The sequence below is a fragment of the Micropterus salmoides genome, unplaced genomic scaffold, assembly GCF_014851395.1.
Source record: "Micropterus salmoides isolate LMB-PRFRI ecotype aquatic unplaced genomic scaffold, ASM1485139v1 Ms_hic_scaffold_16, whole genome shotgun sequence".
NCBI classification, from domain to species: Eukaryota; Metazoa; Chordata; class Actinopteri; order Centrarchiformes; family Centrarchidae; genus Micropterus; species Micropterus salmoides.
This window is the reverse complement of record NW_024040707.1, coordinates 16,679,970-16,700,108: the sequence shown is the minus strand read 5'-3', so window position 1 is coordinate 16,700,108 and position 20,139 is coordinate 16,679,970. Positions and strand designations below refer to the sequence as shown.

The 20,139-nt window shown below is 41.7% G+C and overlaps 1 protein-coding gene across 1 annotated transcript; it reads right to left on the bottom strand.

Annotated features, from left to right (window-relative positions):
* Positions 1–6,503: 6,503 nt before the first annotated feature.
* On the bottom strand, positions 6,504–18,604 carry wnt5a (wingless-type MMTV integration site family, member 5a). Its single transcript, XM_038723586.1, has 5 exons — positions 17,564–18,604; positions 14,420–14,568; positions 11,871–12,118; positions 8,607–8,899; positions 6,504–7,998 (listed from the first exon to the last, which is right to left on the bottom strand). The coding sequence occupies exons 2-5, from the start codon at positions 14,554–14,556 to the stop codon at positions 7,540–7,542; spliced, it is 1,137 nt and encodes a 378-aa protein (XP_038579514.1). The 5' UTR covers positions 14,557–14,568; positions 17,564–18,604; the 3' UTR covers positions 6,504–7,539.
* Between the last annotated feature and the right edge of the window lie 1,535 nt (positions 18,605–20,139).

The window sequence follows — 20,139 nt, the reverse complement described above, 5'->3', positions numbered from 1 at the left end:
TATCTGCAGCTCCCTCGGCTTCAAGGAGCTCGGCCCGCAACTTTACTGTTTCACTTTCACCAATCCCATAGGATTGTATTCAGCAGCTGTTTAAAGTAAAAAGCCTACTGTACACTACCTGCTCAGCATCAACACTTGACAAGGACCGTTGGCGACTAGCTGGTGAACATAGTGAAGCATTTAGCAAATAAAGACCCAGACATTTCCCTCAGGAGTTGGTGGAGACCAAAAACAGAGCTAAAAGAGAGTATCTATATATATGGTATATATCTGACTTACATTCCCAAGGGCAGAGTTGTTCAGAAGTAAGCTGACTGAATTTTGGCGATTGGATTGGATCAAATCTTGAAAATGAAAAGAAAAAAAGGATTCTGAAATCGGATTTGATCACCTAATCCAATCTTGGTTTTGATCTGGATCAAACCTTCCTTATGTGTTGTTCAAAACTTTTTAGTAGGATTGGGATCCCTTTGATCCAGAAAATCAGGATTGTCCTGATCCCAAAAGAAGACTGGATTCAGGGTGGTTTTTGGGAACAAAATGTAATAAAACTTTAAAATTGGTATAAAATTGTAGTTTCCTTATACATTTATTTATATTTTGCACTTGATTTGTTTGAATTTTACAGTGATGAAGTAGATAAAGTAGACCTATTAAGCCTTTCAGTCTCATTCTGAGATCTAAAAGCAAGGCTTCAAAAAGCTGGTCTCTTCACAAATATTAACGTTCTTTATTTTGTTAACTACTGGACATTCTTCAGTCATTCTTCAGTCTTTTTCACGTGTGATTTAAAACACGTGTTCAAAATATCCACAATGTATTTGGAGTCTAATTTTTTAAGAAATCGAAAATGGAAGGAAATATTTGTATTGTTGTGCTGTTTTCTGTCCCTTCAAATAAAAGTGACCCCACAAATGATGTAAAGTGACTCAATGCTGGCTATTCTACCTGTTGTTCTTTATATAGTTAGTAGCCTACATTGTGATATGTAGTCCCATTTAGAGCACTGGTAATCCAGATTACAATCTTGAAAAGTTTTTTATCTGGATCACGGTGATCCAAAAACCAGCACAAAGGTAAGATGAATTAAGATGATCTTGGATGGCAACTTTTTGAATAAGCAAGAAAGAGAGTTTTCTCATGGTAAGATAAGTGACAGGTGGTAGGCTTCTCTTGTAGCTTCCTAAAGTTCTCAAATTTCTACCAATGTTGCTGCATATATCTATATTTCTATAGGTATTATCTCTTTCAACAACCTTTTTGCTGCTCACTGTGTTGTCGATCCATTGTAAACAACATGTCCTCATGACTAAACAACAAAATAGGTAATTCGTCAATGCCTCCCAAAACAGCACATATGAGCACCTCCCATACCAGTCCAGCGACAGGTGTACAGGAACTTAACGCAAGTCATATGATGTTGAACATGTGGTTAACGTTGTGAAACAGTCAAAGTTTCATTATGTTTAGGAAACACCATGGTTTGGTTTGTTCCAAATCATGTGTCTTAAGTCGTGATGTAAGTCAGTAACTCTATTTAACTTAAAACTCAACTCACATGGGACATGAACACCAGTCTCCTATGTGAAACATGGACTTTCTCACTATTTATAATACGTCAACCGACTTCCTCCTTTGCTAACATCGTACATACATCATAGAGCTTGCAGCCACAATAAATGTAAATTAATGGGTTGTAATAAACTACTTGAACAAACAACCTATATGGGCATTCCTCTGGTGAGACAGGCTGCTTGTAAATAGTGGGTAGTGTCATGAGAGATGTAGATGTAAAGTTAGTGGTAGACACTGAGGATGGAAAAGGAAGCTCAATAACTGCCATACGAAACTTTAACCAACTGGGCTGAGCTGCACTGATGTCGGAGCAACCCCAGGGTCCACTTTAGTGTAATCCACGAAGGCTTAGCAAACTGACAGAATCACTCAGCTACTGGCTCTGACCTGGCACCCAGCTCCCTGTGGAGCAAAACTACACACACACACACACACACACACACACACACACACACACACACACACAAAACCACCAGAGAAAAGAAAAGAATGGGAAGATCTCATGGCAAACCACAAACAAGTAAGTGGGTGCTGGACTTGTAAACATGTCTCATTGTGTAATATACTGCATTCACTCAAAGGGGAAACACACGCAATGATGTGATGACAGTGAGTGATGTGTGAGAGCAGAGCGGTGAGATGACAGAAACACGGAGCACTAGCGTTTCTACAGCAGATCAAGTGTCAGAGTGGAATACCCCACTGTGAATCTTTACCTTTTCCACAACAGTTCTGTAAAATCGATTGAAGTGAAAATTGGTTGAAATAAAGAAACGCTTCATTTGGCAAGATGTTCATTCTGTATGACATTTAAGACAGAATAACATATTGTAATCCTTTACTGAATGAAGGTGAATATGTTTCCACATCTGTGAGCAATAAAGCGAGATGAGTTGCAGTGCACTACTTCAGTGCTGCGCACACACACAAGAACAACTATTCTGCTGTGTTTACATTTCCAATTACAATTATTTCCTCTATTCTTCTACTTTACAATGGCATTAAGTACAAAAAGCCCTAATAATCATGACAATAGGAGTTATGGCTAATTCATCACTAGGGAACAAGTTCAACGTTAGGACTTTTGGAATAAACATTGTTCACTCATTACTCTCTCTCTCCCTAATACTCACACATGCAAACACACACAAAAGCCTCAGTCATACACATTGAAAAATTGTGACCTATATGTATAACCTTTCTATTTTCAGTTGAGTTGTGCCCCATTGAAACAACTTGTGGTGCAAGTGGTTTCTTGGGGGGGGGGCATGGGATAGAACTGGCAGTGAGAGAAGGGGGAGCCGGTAACTCTGTGGCACCGGCCCTTCTCTCTGATCCAGTCCAGACTGTTTGCGACGTCACTGTGCGGTGTCCTGCCCTCTTTCTCTAAAACACACAACCGCATTCCCAAATAGCTCTAAATGCAGCTCTGCGGAGCGCTCTTATTTTGGCCCCGTTCTCGCTTTATGAGAGTTTTACAGTAAGAGCCAGGGAATGGAACAAGCTCGACTTTGGCTTGGAGAGATGAGCTTTGCCAGAGCTGTTGCACTGACAGCTCATGTATTCTGTTTTCTGAGGCTTTAGAGCAAAAATTGTAGATGTTTTCTGTTGTTGGTGCTCACAGTAGCGTGAGCACATTACCCCGTTTTAGCCTCGCTCCACTGGCTTCCTGTCTGCTTTAGGATTGATTTTAAGATTTTATTGCTTGTTTTTAAAATTTTAAATGGGTTGGCACCTTCTTATTTATCAGAACTTTTACATATACACACTCCGGTCCATATACTGAGGTCATCCAATCAGATGCTCCTCGATGTCCCCAGATCCAGGTTAAAAACTAAAGGTGACCAAGGCTTCTCAGTAGCTGCTCCAAATCTTTGGAACACTGCCCCGACTCCTGACACTATCTTTATTCATTGGCCTTCAAACAGAGTTGAGTAGTGACATTTATTTTATTGTTTTACTTTTTCTACCGCTGTTGTCATGTATATTTGTTGTCTATTGTGGAAAGCACTTTGGTCAACTAGTGTTGTTTTTAAGTTTGCAATATAAATAAACTTGAACTTGAACTTGAAGTAGTGTCATGACTTGATGTGGTGATTTGAACAGGAGTAGGACTGCAGACGTATACACGAGAATTCATCCAACCCTGATGGAGTGGGGTAAAAAAAATTGAGAGAGGTCAGAGTGCAAGCTGAGGTTTTGTTTCACAGATGCTTAAATGTGGTGTAAATTTATTATATCAGTATTTGTAGCCTGGTATATTGAAGTTACAGCCACTTCCACTGCAGGAATAGAATCAACAAAATATTTAGGAATCTACAAAGTTGTGGTCAGCAGATCAGGCTTCAGTAGAGGGAGGTTGCCTTATGTCAACCAGCTGCTTTGTTTAAGGAAAACACAATTTGTCACGTAATCGTCCTGAAGAACCTCAGAGGAATTTTAATGCAGGGGAAGAAGAATAGAATGAAACCACTTGATAAGCCTAGTGAACCTCAGTTTTTATCCAGCCCCTTCCATTCATCATCATAATTATCACCTTTGTATGAATACAAAAACACAGAGGCAACCAAGTGTTTATCACACAATAAATGCTTGGGTTATTTGCATATTTCAACATTTTGAAAATGTGAAACCCTCAATGTTCCTTTTGGGAAAAAAAACATTTCTGTGTACATTTGTTTCTGTTTATTTTCTATGAGAAAGGGAGATTTAAAAAAAATATGAGAGCAAAGCCAGACAGATAGATGGAAGGCTCATTTAGACAAATTGCTCTTTTCTTAGATAAACTCTGAAGAGCGGATGCCAAGGTTTACATCAGCTTAAAATAGCAGCTGAGCACCTCCTCCGAGGGTGTGCGCACTTGTGAAGCTACAAAATGCTCTTGCGGTGAATGCTTAATTGTGCGAGCAAAAACCCAAATCACAACCCTTTTTTGCCCTGTGACCGCAGCCAGAAGATGGTGTTGTTCTCTGCAGAACAGCCATATAAATATTTACACAGCGGCCCGCATTATCTGTCAAACCGTAGGTGGGAGCAGAGAAAGGGGCAGGTGGAGAAAGGCCTGCCAAGATCAGACATCCAAGTATTTCGTTTGAACATTTGGAAGTGTCCGTGCCTCTTGCTCTGACTGACTGAGTGTGTCGGGTAAGTCATACCTGTGCACCTGTGGGTTTCAGGTTTCCCCCGCATGGTGAATCAGCCTGCTGTGCACCTGGATTTCTGTTTATGCTATTGCTGGTGGAGTCCTGCTGGTATGAAGTCAGTCACTCGCTCTGACTTCCATGGAGCCAGCACGTGCCTTCATGTACATTTCATTCTTATAAACCCTGCTGTTGACAGGAGGTTAAATATGTAAAAAAGTCTGGCCGGTCTTGGTCTTTATTTTTTTTTCTTTCTCCCTCCTTGCTAACCTTATATCTTTCTCTCCTGCTTTTCCTTATTGACCTTCTTGACACCAATCAGAAATGTAAACACTTGTCATGATGTAACATATTTTGCGCAAGTGGGTGCACACGCAAGAGTGTAGACACACTCACACTCACACAGGGGCCAACATATGGGATGTGCTCCTAAAGTCAGTATCATTTTACCAATGTAAATATTAGTCAATGTCAGGACCGTTTACACTGTAATGCAAGTCCTTCTGCTCTACTTTCCTTAAAGCACTTTCTTTCTGCTCCTCTCCCTCGGGCCTCTCCTCTCACAACCCCTCTCCTCATTATTCCCCTCTCATCCAGGCCTCGTGTAATCCCCTGTCTCTCATTACCCAATCTTCTCTCCTGTTCTCTGCGTCTCCTCCTGAGCTCCAGCAGTCTCTGACAAGGCCCAGTCATCTCCCAGACAGCTCCCTTCCCCCGACATTGAAAATCCCCCTCTTCCTATTCTCCTGACACAATATGATTAATCATTCCATTAACTGATCCACTGTCATTGGATTGGTTGAGGGGCACTTATAATGCAACCTCAACCACCCCCCTGAGAGACACCCAATCTTCAGGCGATCTTCCAGAGCTCTCAAGCAAACTCTCCTCGTCTTTGTTCACTACACGCCTAAAACAGCTGTCATCCAATGTGGGTTTGACTGTTAATCAACCTGCACATGGGTGAGAAGACTGAATGAAGAAATGTAACTTGGTTCAGAAAAACCATGAAATGCTGTTTTACAATTTCAAAGAAAAGGAAAAGTTTGATCTTGGAATCAGTGGTCATTTCTCTATTAAAAAGGCACACACATTTCATATATTAAGTAGTATATAAAAGAAAAGGTTTATGTCAGGAGATAATAAATAGTCAAAAGGCACAGACAAACAAAATGTGACCAGTACAATACAATAATGAATACTGTGAGTAAATACTTCTCTGCTGGTTTTACATTTGATATTTATTGAAACAAAGTAGAGCATTTTGTAGTAGAGCCAAATTGTAAAAAGTAACAAAATATCAGCTATAACACATTACGTTTAACAAACCTCAAATTCATAGAGAAGCTTATAAATATACATAATTGGATTTAGAAATAGTTTTGTCTATTGAGAATCATCACAGGGATAGTGCGCAGTTAACAGAGTGGTACTGAAAATCTGTGGCGATCAAATCTGAACACCTGCTATATATATATATATATATATATATATATATATATTATATATATATATATATATATTATATATATATATATATATATATATATATATATATATATATATATATATATATATATATATATATATATATGTGTGTGTGTGTGTGTGTGTCAGTAAAGCTGAACATGAGTCAGAAGAAAGAATCCGTGTTTCAAAACAATAAGGTGCATTTCCCTTTACGAAAACAGTGAAGAGCCGTATTAGTGAGAACACAATTTTTAAAAAGTGACTTCAAAACTTGGGGATGTCTGACAAAATACTGATCTATGATGGAGATGGTGGGTGTTTTTATTTTCTGTTTTAAGCTTAAAGGAGGATCTGGTTAAAGAAAATAAATACAGTTTACTGATTGGTTGGATAGACATACTATATACACAGAGCATGGAATATTTCACCACTGTAACCACAACATTGCCCATATATATTCAAACCATGTTAAGTATTGTAGAATAATGTTAAATGGATAATCTGAATTAATATGGAAAAGAATGTAGACTATAATATTGATATATTTGCTGATGCACTGTAGTAAAAAAACAGCTGAACAGACACATACAGACAGGTTTAAGCCTCTGTATCAAAGTGCATAATGGTGGAGGGCTTGTTGCAGCACCTGGGGAACTCTAAGGCTTCTGGAACAGCTTAATAAATGGCCCAATCCCCCCAAAACAGCCCTTTAATTGTACCCATTGTACTCCAAGGACTCGGACCAACGGTGTTCCTTATTGTACATATGATGAGAGGGGACAAGTAGGTGTTTATAAGGATGTGAAAGCTGGTGTGGGACTGGGCCCACAAAAACACATCCATACACTACAGCACACAGGCATTCTCCTCTCAACACAGTCACTTTGAAAACAACAAACCTCTTAGTCAACTATGCCACAAATATCAAACTCTACTCTTGTTAGGAAATGGGAAGCACAGTACAATTTCGCTATCAGTGTGACCCACCTGACGAGAAAAACTGTATTTCCTAACATTAAAAAAAAAGTGTAGGGGTTGGTGGGGGCAGATTTCCAGCCAGTTTTTGGAACTTGAAGGGGTTAAAATTGGCTGGTGATGACTGGGCCAAAATAAAACATAACAATCTCAAAATAAATATTTCACGATACTCTCAGACATAACATTTTTTTTTGAAAAAAAGAGTCAGTCTTTTTGCAATGGCATAATTGTTTAACTCTATAAATATAATTTATATAGTTTCTTTCTTCCATTCTCTCTCTGTCTGTGTTCAACTCCTTTGCTCCTCTGCTCATGGATACACACAGATGTATGTCCATCGTCTGCAAGCAAACACACACAGGCCACACTTCTCCTCTCACTTGCAGACGAATTGGTCTACGTTTTTGGTGCAGCGCTTGCACTTGACGTAGCAGCACCAGTGGAACTTACAGTGGCAGCGCTCCACTATCTGGGCCTTGTACTGGTCATAGCCGCGTCCGCAGCACATCAGCTCGCACCCATCCATGCCCTCTGAGGTCTTGTTACAAAGGCGCCCCACTGTGCCCAGGGAGCCCGTGCTCTGGTTCTTCAGGCAGTAGTCTGGACTGGACTCGATGTACACCAGGTCTTGGCTGGTGGGAGCGTTGAACTTGTTGTGGATCTGCACCATCTTCCCACGCGAGTTGAGCTTCATGGCGGCCGCGCTGTCGTACTTTTCCTTCAGCGCATCGCCCACCTTGCGGAAGTCTGCCAGCTGCAGCCAGCAAGTCTTCAGGCTGCAGGAGCCCGATACCCCGTGGCACTTGCAGGACACGTGGGCAAGGTCCGACACCGTCTGATAGTGGGGAGGAGAGAATGAAAAATAACTGGATTAATAACCACATGAGGATATTGCAAAAACACTAATTCTTGTGTGGCAATCTGCAGGGGGGAAAAAAAGACACATGCTTCATATTTTTAATTTGACCTGTCTGCATAAATATTTGCACAATGTGCAGCTCAGGATCTCATAGGGCATCACTTTGCCATACAGGGCCGAATGATCCTGTCCATGTCTCAAATAATGCCCCGAATAAAATGTCCACTCATTTGTCCTACTTGAAAGAGAACAGCCTGGCAACAGATATCTGGCATTACGTTTCCTTTGAGGTGGTTTCCAAGATGTTTGGAGAGGAAAAGAAACCCCCAGAGCTGCCTCTAGTGACTCCATCTCCCCACAGATCAAAGCCTCAGGAGAGGAGAGCTGACAGAGCTGTTACAAAGATGATCAGTGGAGACCTATTAGATTGACCTGGATTGTCTCACTTCCAACTCCTCCTGCTCTTTTTATCACTGGTTGGTCTCATTCTAGGGCCTGCAGTTTATATCTTTCAGCTTGCATGTTATCTAATAACTTTGTGGGTGTGTGCTTGTGCGTTTGTGCATATAACCTCAGCGTCTTACCCTCCTTCCAGCCTCATTGTTGTGAAGATTCATCAACAGGCGGGCGCTCTCATATGAGCCTTTGGGGTAGCTCTTCTCCCTCTCGCGTGCATCCACAAACTCCTTGGAGAACCTGTAGCCGTAGTTGAGGTTGTCTCCGCAGCCGCCCCACAGCCAGTCTCGTGGCAGGTCTTTGGGGCGAGCCGCACGGCTGCACCCACAGCTGGAGAGCTCCCCCTCTCTGCAGGCACGGCTCACCGCGTTCACCACCCCTGCCGCGCTGATGGCATAAGTGAATGCCGTTTCTCGACTGCCTGCAGACACACAAACAGGACCATCATGCCACATTTGAAGAAACAAATTTAGAAAATGAATGTCTAAATGCACGCCTGTCATTTTGCATATCCATGCACTGCTTCCATTTTTATAAGTTATGTATGTGTATTTGTTTTATACTAAATGTGTGTCACTGTCACTTTGCCTTAAAGATTTGTACAGTGTTATGAGACATAAAGTCATATGACAGCATTCATCATACATTCAAGATTAGAGAGCACATCAGCCAACTGCTGCAGGCTCCTCATCATCATCATCATGTTGAATGGTGGAAATCTGGTTTGCTGTTATTGGGCTTCGGCCAGAAAGAAGAGAGCGCCCTCCAGTGACAGAGATCCTTCTTAACAAGTGGCTTAAAGTCCACCCAAATTGGAAGTGACAACAGCTCTTTTACTTTATCTGTCATGACTGACTGATTCTGGTGCAGTTACTCATTAACTCCCTCTGTTTCTACCCTCAACATTTCCTCCATAGAGACGAGAGTGAGAGGTCTTAAAAAGAGTCTTGAAAAACAAAAGAAATACACGTAAGCAGTTACGTTTATCCAAATGCTCGATCCATTATTACCACTGTACAAAGCCACAGATTAGAAGAGGAAACCAAGATGAGGAGATAAGCAACTATAGAAGAAACAGCCGGCCAAACTATGAGGCTGCGCGTTGACATCGAAGACGGGGGCTGCTACAAAATAAAAATGCACAGCTCATATACCTGCTGGGCCAAACCTTTAGAGAGCGTGCTATAATGACAATAACAGATGGACAGAGAATGGGGGACGAGGGAGTAGAAAGAAAAGACGACTGAAGAGATAAGTCAAGAAAAAGACATTTAAGAAAAGAAAAAGCAAGCAAAATGGAAAAGGGGATGCATGCGTGCACTTAATATCACAAAAAGACGGAAAGAAGACAATGACGGAGAAGCAAAAGCAGGAATAAAGAAAGCTTTTGGAAAATCTAAAAAATGTTCAGGTGGGGAACGTTGGCAGGAGCATAGATGATAGATATTGGCCTAATAGAGGACAAACTGTTGTCTCCCACACTGCTGCCTCCCTTCCCCTGTACCCCAAGCCAGGCAGGGGGAGTGGGTCTGAACCCAACCACGCCAGCACCCCCTGGAGCTCAACTTTAAATCACCAGCAGTGTCCTAAGCCAACAGACAGACAGACCGCAACCAAGACAGGATTTCAGATAGACAGCCATAGAGGGGAGGACATGTTTACTTGGCCCAGAGCAGGCTGAGATGGGAGCAATGTTGGGGAGGGAGAAGAGGAATGGGAAAACGGCTGCTGATGAGGTTTCTATGAAGATCGATCTGTGGAAAGGGAGTCAGCAGCGCCAGAGACACAGGCAGGCACAATCACCAGGAATAGAGTAAAAACACAAACACTCAAAATGTGTGTACACAATGTCACGTAGGTTATGATCACAAACACAACAGGATAAGGGGTCCGTTCATAGAAATTTAAAAAAGATCACAGCTCTAGTGATCTATTAATGCTGACAGTTTCAGTATGTGCTGAGGTCCTGAGATATCCATCTCTGAGATTTTCGCCATCACCAATATACAGTGCAAGCGAATGAAATTTTGCTTTTGTTGCTCATACCATTACATTTAGAGTTTCAACAGAAAACCTATTTTCAGAAACAATGCCCTGCTTACTTGAGATCATCCACAGATCACGGTGTGATCGGCTTTCAGTGAAACTACTCTCTGTCCCAAAAATAGTCACCAAGAATACTGTTGACAGTGTGTTCTGCAGATTATCCAGAGTAATGGGAACATTATTTCTGGAAAGACAAGATGCTGTTGAGTGCATTAAATGTTATTTTTAAAGCTGTGAGCACCACAAATGAAATTCCATTCATCATTCATTCCATTAATTGCATTAGGGTGGAAGCAGAAATCCCAGAGATGGATATCTCATCATCTGGACATGTGTGTGAGAAAACTGGTTTTAAAAAAATTATTTAGGCGAACCTACTCTTTACAGTTTAAACATGAACTGCATGTCTTACTGAGGAGGAATTTGAAAGATTCCCAAAATGTGAGCACCACAAACGCTGGCTGGTATGGAAACTACAAAACGCGATCCATTCAGATGTTGCCACTATGCAGCCGAAGCCTGTTGTAACTCTGCTGTGATCACTTGCATTGCATAGATTTGTTATTATTCAGCTGGAGAGTTATGATCAATAAACGGTAAACCACCTTTACATTAGCCCCTGAGGTGAAGGCTCAAATCCAAAGAAAACTGAAACAAACCATGTTAAACGATAGGATCCAAGAATGGGATTCGCTTTTAAGAGAGGATTGTAAAGCTCTTGAACTTTTGTATAAGAGGTCTGAGAACACTGCATAGATGTGCACACACACACACACACACACACACACACCCACACACGTATATACACAGACAGTGTAATCTCTGACAAGGTGATATATTGGTGCATACACTCACTGCACTCCTATTACTTGTAAATACAGGGCAGCTACAGTCCAGGTCCACTGTGTGTGCATCTGTATGTGTGTGTGTGTGTTAAATGAGATTAGATTGTCTCCCATTCATCAGGGGAAAAGCAGATTCGCTGCCTCCCTCATGCTCAATGTCGGGAGCTGGTTTAGCAGCCCAAAGCCACATGTGATTTATCCAGCAACCTCACCCACCAGCTATTCCCTCCACACAGCTGCTGAGAATCAGCAGCCCCATACACACACACACACACACACACGCACACACACGAGGGTCAGTGAATCAGAGAGAGGGAGAATGAAGAGAGGAAAGGTGTGGAATACACAGACTCTAAATAACACTGCCGAATATGAAGTGCATACATGTGCGTATTTTGGCATTTGTGAACTCACATGGTGTTTGTGTCTATTCACGTGTGTTTGTAGACATGCTTCTCAGAATATATGCTTTTTTTAATACATCCTTTGCCCCTGTCTTACCTATTTGCATGACCCGTCCAAAAACAGAGGAGTTGTCCACTGTGCTGCAGTTCCAACGCCGATGTCTGAACTGGTACTGGCACTCTCTGATGCCTGTCTTGGCACCTTCACCGATGTACTGCATGTGGTCCTGGTAGAGCTGGCACAGCTTCTTCTGGCCCTGCGACAGGCCCACCAGCTGGCTGCACAGAGGCTGGGCGCCGATGATGTAGGCCTCCGGGATCAGTAAAGGGTTCATGGCCAGAGACCTGGATTTGGAGGACACCATAATGCAGTCGTTTTCACTCATACCCCAAATATAGGTTTTTAGGCCAAATTCACAATCAACATCTGATTTCACTTGATTAGTTTCTCCCGCTCTTGGACGAAGCTATGTCAATCAGAGAAATTCGTACATTCATACTCTTCACTCTTCATGACTGTGCTATTTAGGGCCAAGGACATACAATCGAAGGCAGAGACAAGTGAAGAAAAGCAGAGTCAGGGAGGGAAAATGGAAAAAGAAAGAAAATTTAAAGTAAACGAATAGAGTAAACTAAAAACATAGGGAAAATCTGACACAAACTTTCTTTTTTAAAAACTTTATAGCCACGCAATGCCTGTCAAATACACCCCAGCATGGCTTGCATATTTGTTTAAAAAAATTTGTTAGAGGCCTCAAGAAGCAAAACTATCCAGTATTTTACAAAAAAGCAGAGATTAAAGAAGAGTCCACACAAATGAACCAACTTTTGTGTAGCAGAATAATTTTTTCTTCTTTCTAACTTGTTAAAAAGTGAGTAAACCCCTCTCATTTAATCTTGTAAATCTTTGGAATGGCCCCCAAGTCCCGACCCCAGGTTGGGAAGCACAGTCTTAAAGGATAGCATTTAGCTGACCAAAAATGTACCATGCCAATTGAAAAAAAAAAAAGAGAAAGTTTGACATTTTTGCCAAGGTGCATTTTACGATGACGGCAACTTAATGCACCAGACATATAACTGTACACTATGAAATTTGTATACCTCTTAGTGTACCACTTGGGGAAAAAATCTGATCATTTCATATAAAGAAACAGCTTCATTAAATTGTGTGTAAGCAACAGACAGAAATTAAATGGACTGGAAGAGAGAGCGAGAGACACGGACAACACAGTTTAAATAGAGAGAGGAACACTAGTATGAGCATCTGGTTCCAGGCCACAGGACAATTAGAGCAACCCATCCCTGAGCCCTAAGAGAAAGACAATTAGCCCCCAGTGTAACCTGATAGACTTGGGAAACTCAGCAGCGAGGGAACACAGAGTGAATACACACAACATATAGGCACAAGTACACACATAAGAAAAAAAACAAAAATTTAAAAATCACCATACACACCGTTTGTTTGCTCAAACACACATGCAGACTGGCGCTGTGTGTCTCTCTTACACTCACACATACAGAATCAACTCCAGCACTCTAAATCATTCACACCTGTGTGTCCTCTCAAGGAGGAAACTGAAAGACACACACAGTTTATGCTCCAAACTCAGCTTTCAAAATGGTCTGTGTTGTGTGCGAGTCCTCAGTTGGGTCCATAATTCAACTCATTGTTTGAATTTTAACATAGTCGCCTACTGAGCTGAGCCAATTAAAATATCTTCATCTTTATAAATCCTCTTCAAATGAATTGTTTAAATTATTATTTTCATGTAATTGGGCCATCGCCACATGATGTCACCATTGGCTTTGATCCACTGATTTTAAGTAAATAAAACTCTTACAGAGTGCGGCTTTCCTGTAAATGCTCTGTGTTCTTCTCACAAGCGCTCAAGTTGGGATGAACAGTTATGCTCAAGTGCACAATTAGACAAAAACACAAACAGCCACAGGATGTAAAGAGTTGTGATTTGCTTTAAGTGGTGCTTCTTTGGTGAGTGGTAAATAGTATCCCCCCCCCCCCCCCCCATCAAAAGTACTCTGTTTAAGTGCAGCATGCTCAAATATGGACGTTTCTAATAGCAGCAGGACATGTGTCTACACACACACACACACACACACACACACAGTCATGCACATATTTGGACGCCGACTCATAGACCACAGAATTCTATGTTTTCTATAATATTCATAATTTTGGTTTGGCAATATGCAAAGAAAGAAAATAAGGGGGAAAAAAGGTCTTCCTGAAAAGCTAATGTGCAACAGTCAGCATGTTGTGTTACTTCATATGTGGTATAACTGAAGCTGAGGAAGCTTACTTAGCAAACACACACCCGCACGCACACACACACGCACACTAAAAATTTACTCTGAAACTAAGTAAAATACAAATAACATTAATAAAGTGTTCTTTTAAAAATAAATATTACCCTAAATCATTGGCTTTTTCCCCCCGTCTTTAAAAAAACGTTTTAGGCACTACTGCCCCATTTACAAATGTGACTTCAATTAAAAGAAGAAAATGCCTTTTGAAAGCTGACAATCTCCACTGGCCACATCACAAGCGAGCACACACAACACCACACCGTGCACAAATGAAGGCACAACCAGAAATACTATGCATATGGAGAGAAAATGAATGCATACCACCAAGAGTTGGCCTCCACCACCACCTGCATGAGGAGTGTGAGGAGTGTGAGGGCAAAGACACAGTTTCTGGAGTCCAACACGCTGCCAAAGGGCCAGCAAACCGGCCGACACACACAGCCCAGCCCCAGTTTCATGCTGCCGCCGATCTGAGGGAGGACAGAGAGAAAGATGAATGTCAGTCTGGATGTTTGTCTTACACACAGTTAAATGTAAATAATACAGAACAAGAGACATGTCTATGATGGGAATGCAGGAGAAATTCTTTCAGCTGTATGCCTACATATCTAAACTCTTTCTTTTACATGCAAACAGCACTGAGTGTGTGCGTGTCTGTCATTAGAGCCCTGAGGCCATCAGTGCTCGCACAGCAGAGCAGTCATTTGGCAGCAGGTCTGAGTGTGAATCACATAAGACATATAGACGTGCAGCCGGAGAAGACACACTGACCATGAAACCCCATCTAGACACATTCCAGACAGTTCACTTTACTCAGAGAAAGAGACACAAAGACAAATACAGACAGAGGGACAGACAGAGAGGCCTTGTCAGATAGTGAGTGTGTGTTACTTTAAATACATTTTGGCTTACTTATTTACTGTTGACATAAGGGTCAAAACAAAAATCGTCTCCGTTTTAACCAACATTTATGATTGCATTTTTAATGCAAAAGATGGTTACCTTACACAAAAAATAAGATGTAAAATATGGGCTTAGAATAAGACACATTGTTTTTATTCCATACTGATTTATGTTCACTCTATGGCAGGCCTAATTTGTATTTGTTCCTGGTGCAAAGGTTTAATTTTCTTTGGTTATGTGAATAAGAAACATATGTGCGAAATATTAATAAGATTGTTATACAAATTCGTAAATTTCGTTTTCATTATAATTAATTTAAAACATTTAATTGGACTTAACAATATTTATACAAAACATGGAAATTAAAACCAAGACATTTGATTTTTTTTCCAACAGCTCCCTTTGCCATCTGTGATTTATATGGCTAATTATTATATATGTCATTAGGAAACTAGTGGTCATGTGGGTCTATAATTATATACAACTGAATGTTCATATTTATTAATTGACTATGGATCGTACAGCAAGAAGGCACGTCAGCGGGTGGTATATGGCCTGGATATACTATGCAGCCTTTTGCTATAACAAAAACTAGAAGGAATTAAAAGGAGGAAAAAAAAGTCAATTATCTGCGCGGCTTTGCTGATACAGTTTGGCAGCTATGTAGGCAGTAAATGAGTTAAAATAATTACCCCTAAATTTGCGAGTGAAACCGGTGTGCCAGCCTTCCAGTTGGGCCGTGTGTGAATTTTGGGACTCACAGCAGCTCTAATTTGTCACGCTGCGTTATTTTCCAGGGTTGAGTCGGTGGAGACCTGGGCCTGCCTAATACTCATTAAAAGGCAAGGCCAAGTTTACCATCACTCACCCAGCGTGCGCGCACACACACACACGAGCATGTGCTTTCAGTTTGCGCGCTGCTTCAGTAGGCTAATAGTTGGCGAGGTTATGTTCCTTGCAGTTCTTCCACATAAAATAAAAGCAATAATCCACAGAGGGCGGCGGTTTTACACTGATTTTAAACCAACTAATTGGAGCTCCTATGCCCGCCAGGAAGCGGATTTAAAAATATATTTTAAATTTAGGGAAATTAGGTTCACAATTTTTTTTTTTACTTTTGCGCCAAGCAGTAGGCTAAACTTAATCAGGAGTGACTCAACAGCGGGGGGTGACACAGGTTTCATTTTGCGTATGTAGCCTAGCCAACATGAACTGTCATGATGCCACAGGAGCTTGCAATTATCTGACGTTGCACAACTGAGTCTCAGCCAATCAGAGTACAGAACAGTAGCCCTAATTATTTTATTAATTTCTGCGGCGGCAGCTATTCAACACTGTACATTGATTTATTATTTTTGTTACACTTAAAATATATATTCCTGCATTTGGCATCCCCGCTGCAAGCTGTTTAAATGCTGCGCCCCGTGAACCCTGGAAGGGATTTGACCCGAGTAAATGTGAGTGAAATATTCACTGGACTTGGCTGGATGACTGACGACTACCTTGCTGATTTCTGTTGGTAAAAGTGGCGTAAAAGAGGCATCAAATTGGCATCACATTTCAGGAAGAAAACAATTAGAATACCGTCTTCCGGGTGATAAAACATCGGGCTGCTGTTGCAAGGGATCGCTTAAGAGGCTATTCTAAAAGGCCACCTGAGACTAAATCGATTTACATTAAAAATAAAAAGGTAAAAAACGCAGCCTACCGTGTTTTTTTAAATGACAAATTATTTCACCTATAGGTAAAATTTGGTCCTCTGACATTGTTTTGGCACTCTTTGGCTGGAACCTTTGGCCAAACTATCATAACATTATTACAAATAAATGTAAGAGTATTTGAAGAGTCTTAATAACACATAATTGTGAAAATATAAAGGAAGCAATAGAGGGATATTGTGTTCATTTATAACAACTTTTAACGGATTTTTAAGACACTATATCTACAGAATGGCCTGCATCTTTAAGCCTCTGATCATGTTCTATCCTCTGATGTATGGCGATAACTTGTTTTTTTGGGGGGGCGTATTTATGCGTTGGGGTGCGAAAATCGAAAGAGCAATTAAATAGGCCAGAGAATATCCATCTTTTCTCAAAGTGCATGGCACTAATTAATTTGCTGACAAATGAGTGAAAAATTAACCGAATTTAATTGCGCAAAATGAGGAGCCTATTTTTTCCTGCTTGTCCTGTGTTTTAAAAAAAACCAGGAGAGGGAGCCAGGTACAAGGATTTGATGAGGAGAAGTAGCACAAAGAACTTTGCCTGACTTTAAATGGGGACCGTTAACAATGAAAAAGGGAAAGCAGACACTTTTTTAAACATTTATATGCATTTAAAACAAACAATTTTGTTCATTCAGGACACGGGCTTATGGGTCACAGTCAATGCAGTCTGAGGGGGTGGGGGCATGTTTCACACATCACATCTGTCAAAAACTTCCACATCTAAGAGCCAGTATTAGTCCCAAAAAGTCCCACTGAAACACGCAGTTTCCACTCTAAGATAAACTGCAGCTGCATGGAAAAGTGAGTGAACCAGGAGACCTGTAGGTCCTACTCACCAGGGAGCACAGCCCGTTAGAAGTTATAATCCACTTTCTGCAGACGATATCAAACCAATAATCCCAGTGAAGGCCAGGTGGATTTACGATTTCCTTTACCGCTGCAGGGAAGAGTAGTCTCGTCGTTTTATCCGGATCTCTCGGAAAGTGCTTGGTTAGGGTGAACAGAGTGTTAACGCTAAAGCGGAGAGGTCTTCAGGTTTGGGGTTTTGGTCAACTCGGACGCCCAACAATCAGTGAATGCGCTCCGTGCGCCAAACAGTTTAGAGGGCTGGTAGTAAGCAGCGGGATATATGAAATGTCCATAAGACAGTGTGAGGAAATTATCAGTTCCTTTAACGAGTCAGTGCGTGACTTTGCGGTGACTATTAACAAATAAAACCCATCTACGGAAACTCAAAGTGACACTGGCGGAAACGTCGGATGTACTTTGTCGGTTCTCTTCTAATTGAAAGCGGCCTACTTTTAGACTCTCTATCCAAGTAAAAAAAATGACCTCCCGATTATAGCTACACTATGTCAGAACAAAAACAACACGAACAATGTGATGAACAATAAATCCAGCCGCGAACACGCTCAGGTCATAGCGCGTTTTACCTGCGGAAAGATCCACTGGGTGATCCTCGCCACAAACGACTTGTCAATTTACCTTCCATTCTGTGCAATAACGACTTTGACAATTCCTCTTCTTGAGTCAAGTGTCGTCACATGCAAAAAAAAGTAGTCATCCGCCTCGCCAAAAAACAAAAACAAACAACAGATGCCACAATTAATCGGCTCCAGACAGTATGCTCCAAAAAACTTTCCGCGCGGACTATCTCCAAACAGTGCGGCTTGGCGAGCGCGCACGGTGCCAAGGGGAGGAAAAGAGCACAGCGTGTGAACAACAGCGGCTTTGCTGAGGCTCCGAGTCTGTCGTCCTCCCACACCGTATGTGTGTGTCTCGGTGTGTTGAAGTGCAGAAAAGTATCGCCGGCTATCCCTCCCTCTCTCCCTCTCTCTCCCTCTCTCTCTCTCTCTCTTTCTCACCTGCTTCAGACGCCTCCTCTCACAAACTACTTCACTGCGGCATGGATACGCAGCGCAAAACCTTCAGATGGCGCATGCGCTTCACATTTCTCCTCAATTCCCCCCCTTTTTTTCTTCTTCCAGCAGTCACCAACTTTCAAGCAGCAAGGAATTTGAGTGTAGGTAAAATTGTGGAGAGAGAGGAGAAAGAGAGGGAGAGAGAAGGGCGGAACAGGCTGTAACAAAACAAGCGTCTCTATTACCTAAAATAAACGTATAACGCACCCGAGGCGATTACCTTATCCATACCAAGGCAGAGGTAGGATTTTCACTGGCGGCAGCTCGAGTTACCACTCAGCTAAAATCAAGACAAGCAGGTCCATATCGTGTGCTTATACAGGCTGCTCTCATCACCTGAAGGCCTGCGAGTATTACGGTCATTACGGTAATTATTATTGCATGGTACATTATCTCAAAACACGCTGCAGGAATCTGCACAGTTCACAGTTCGATATTTTTCAATGAACCCGGTGATGAGTGTCAGAGGACAAAGCGTTTAATAGTTTCACGTGTGTCACTGTAGATTTCTCAGTCTGTACACGCTGAAGGCATTCAAGGGTGAACGCCGTGTAATGCTCAATCGCGCTGGACAGAACAGCATCTGGATTGAGGAAATACAGATAGAATAACAGTCAATAAAAGAAGTAAAACAATGTTCAAATTAATGGGCGGTAGGTGGGGGTGGGGGTATCACCTGAATATCTGGCTGTGTGCCCAAATAAAGACATGCCTCGGGTGATAGAGGGAGGAGAAACAGGAGGGGAAGAGATTCATTCAGACCTTTTTATTATACTGATGTTGTTTTAGCCTTAGTTATGTGCATCAATCTTACAGGTCTGCTACCGATATGATTTAAAATCAGCTCCTCAACCCTTATTTAAATGAAGGCAGAATCAGTATTTGTCAGTATCACAGACAATATGTATAAGAATGGTCATTTCTATTTCAGAATTGTACATGAAACACCTAATTTTAAGATCCTCTAGTGTTTCTGTAAAAAAATGTAATAAAAAACATAGCTGATTCCGGCCCCCCATTTTTCTAATTGATATATTTATGAGTCAACTCATAATGCTTTTGTGAGAGCCCTCATTATGCCATATTTTCCCCAATGCGCACATCTCCTCCAGGAATTAAAACGCTTCACATGTCCGTGAATACCTGTGGCAGAATTGAGTGTGAAGTGCCTGCAAATCTTGCCGGAGTTCTGTTCCCAGCTAATGTTACTGTGGTGGATGCTGGAGGCTGCGACTGCGTCAAAGAGCACTTAAAACATGCTCAGCCACATTTCTGATCCCTCACCATGCCTCCCTACCCCCCTCCCTCCTCCATCAACCCCCAACGTTCCCCTAGGAAGAAAACTGGGCAACATCTGGCCAAGTTTATGAGAGAGAGAGAGAGAGAGAGAGAGAGAGAGAGTGAGGGGGGGTGGGGGGAGGAGAATTGGTAGACCATGAAACTTGGGAGAATTCTTTCATGGGCAGTGCAAGAATCTATTGTTGTAGTTG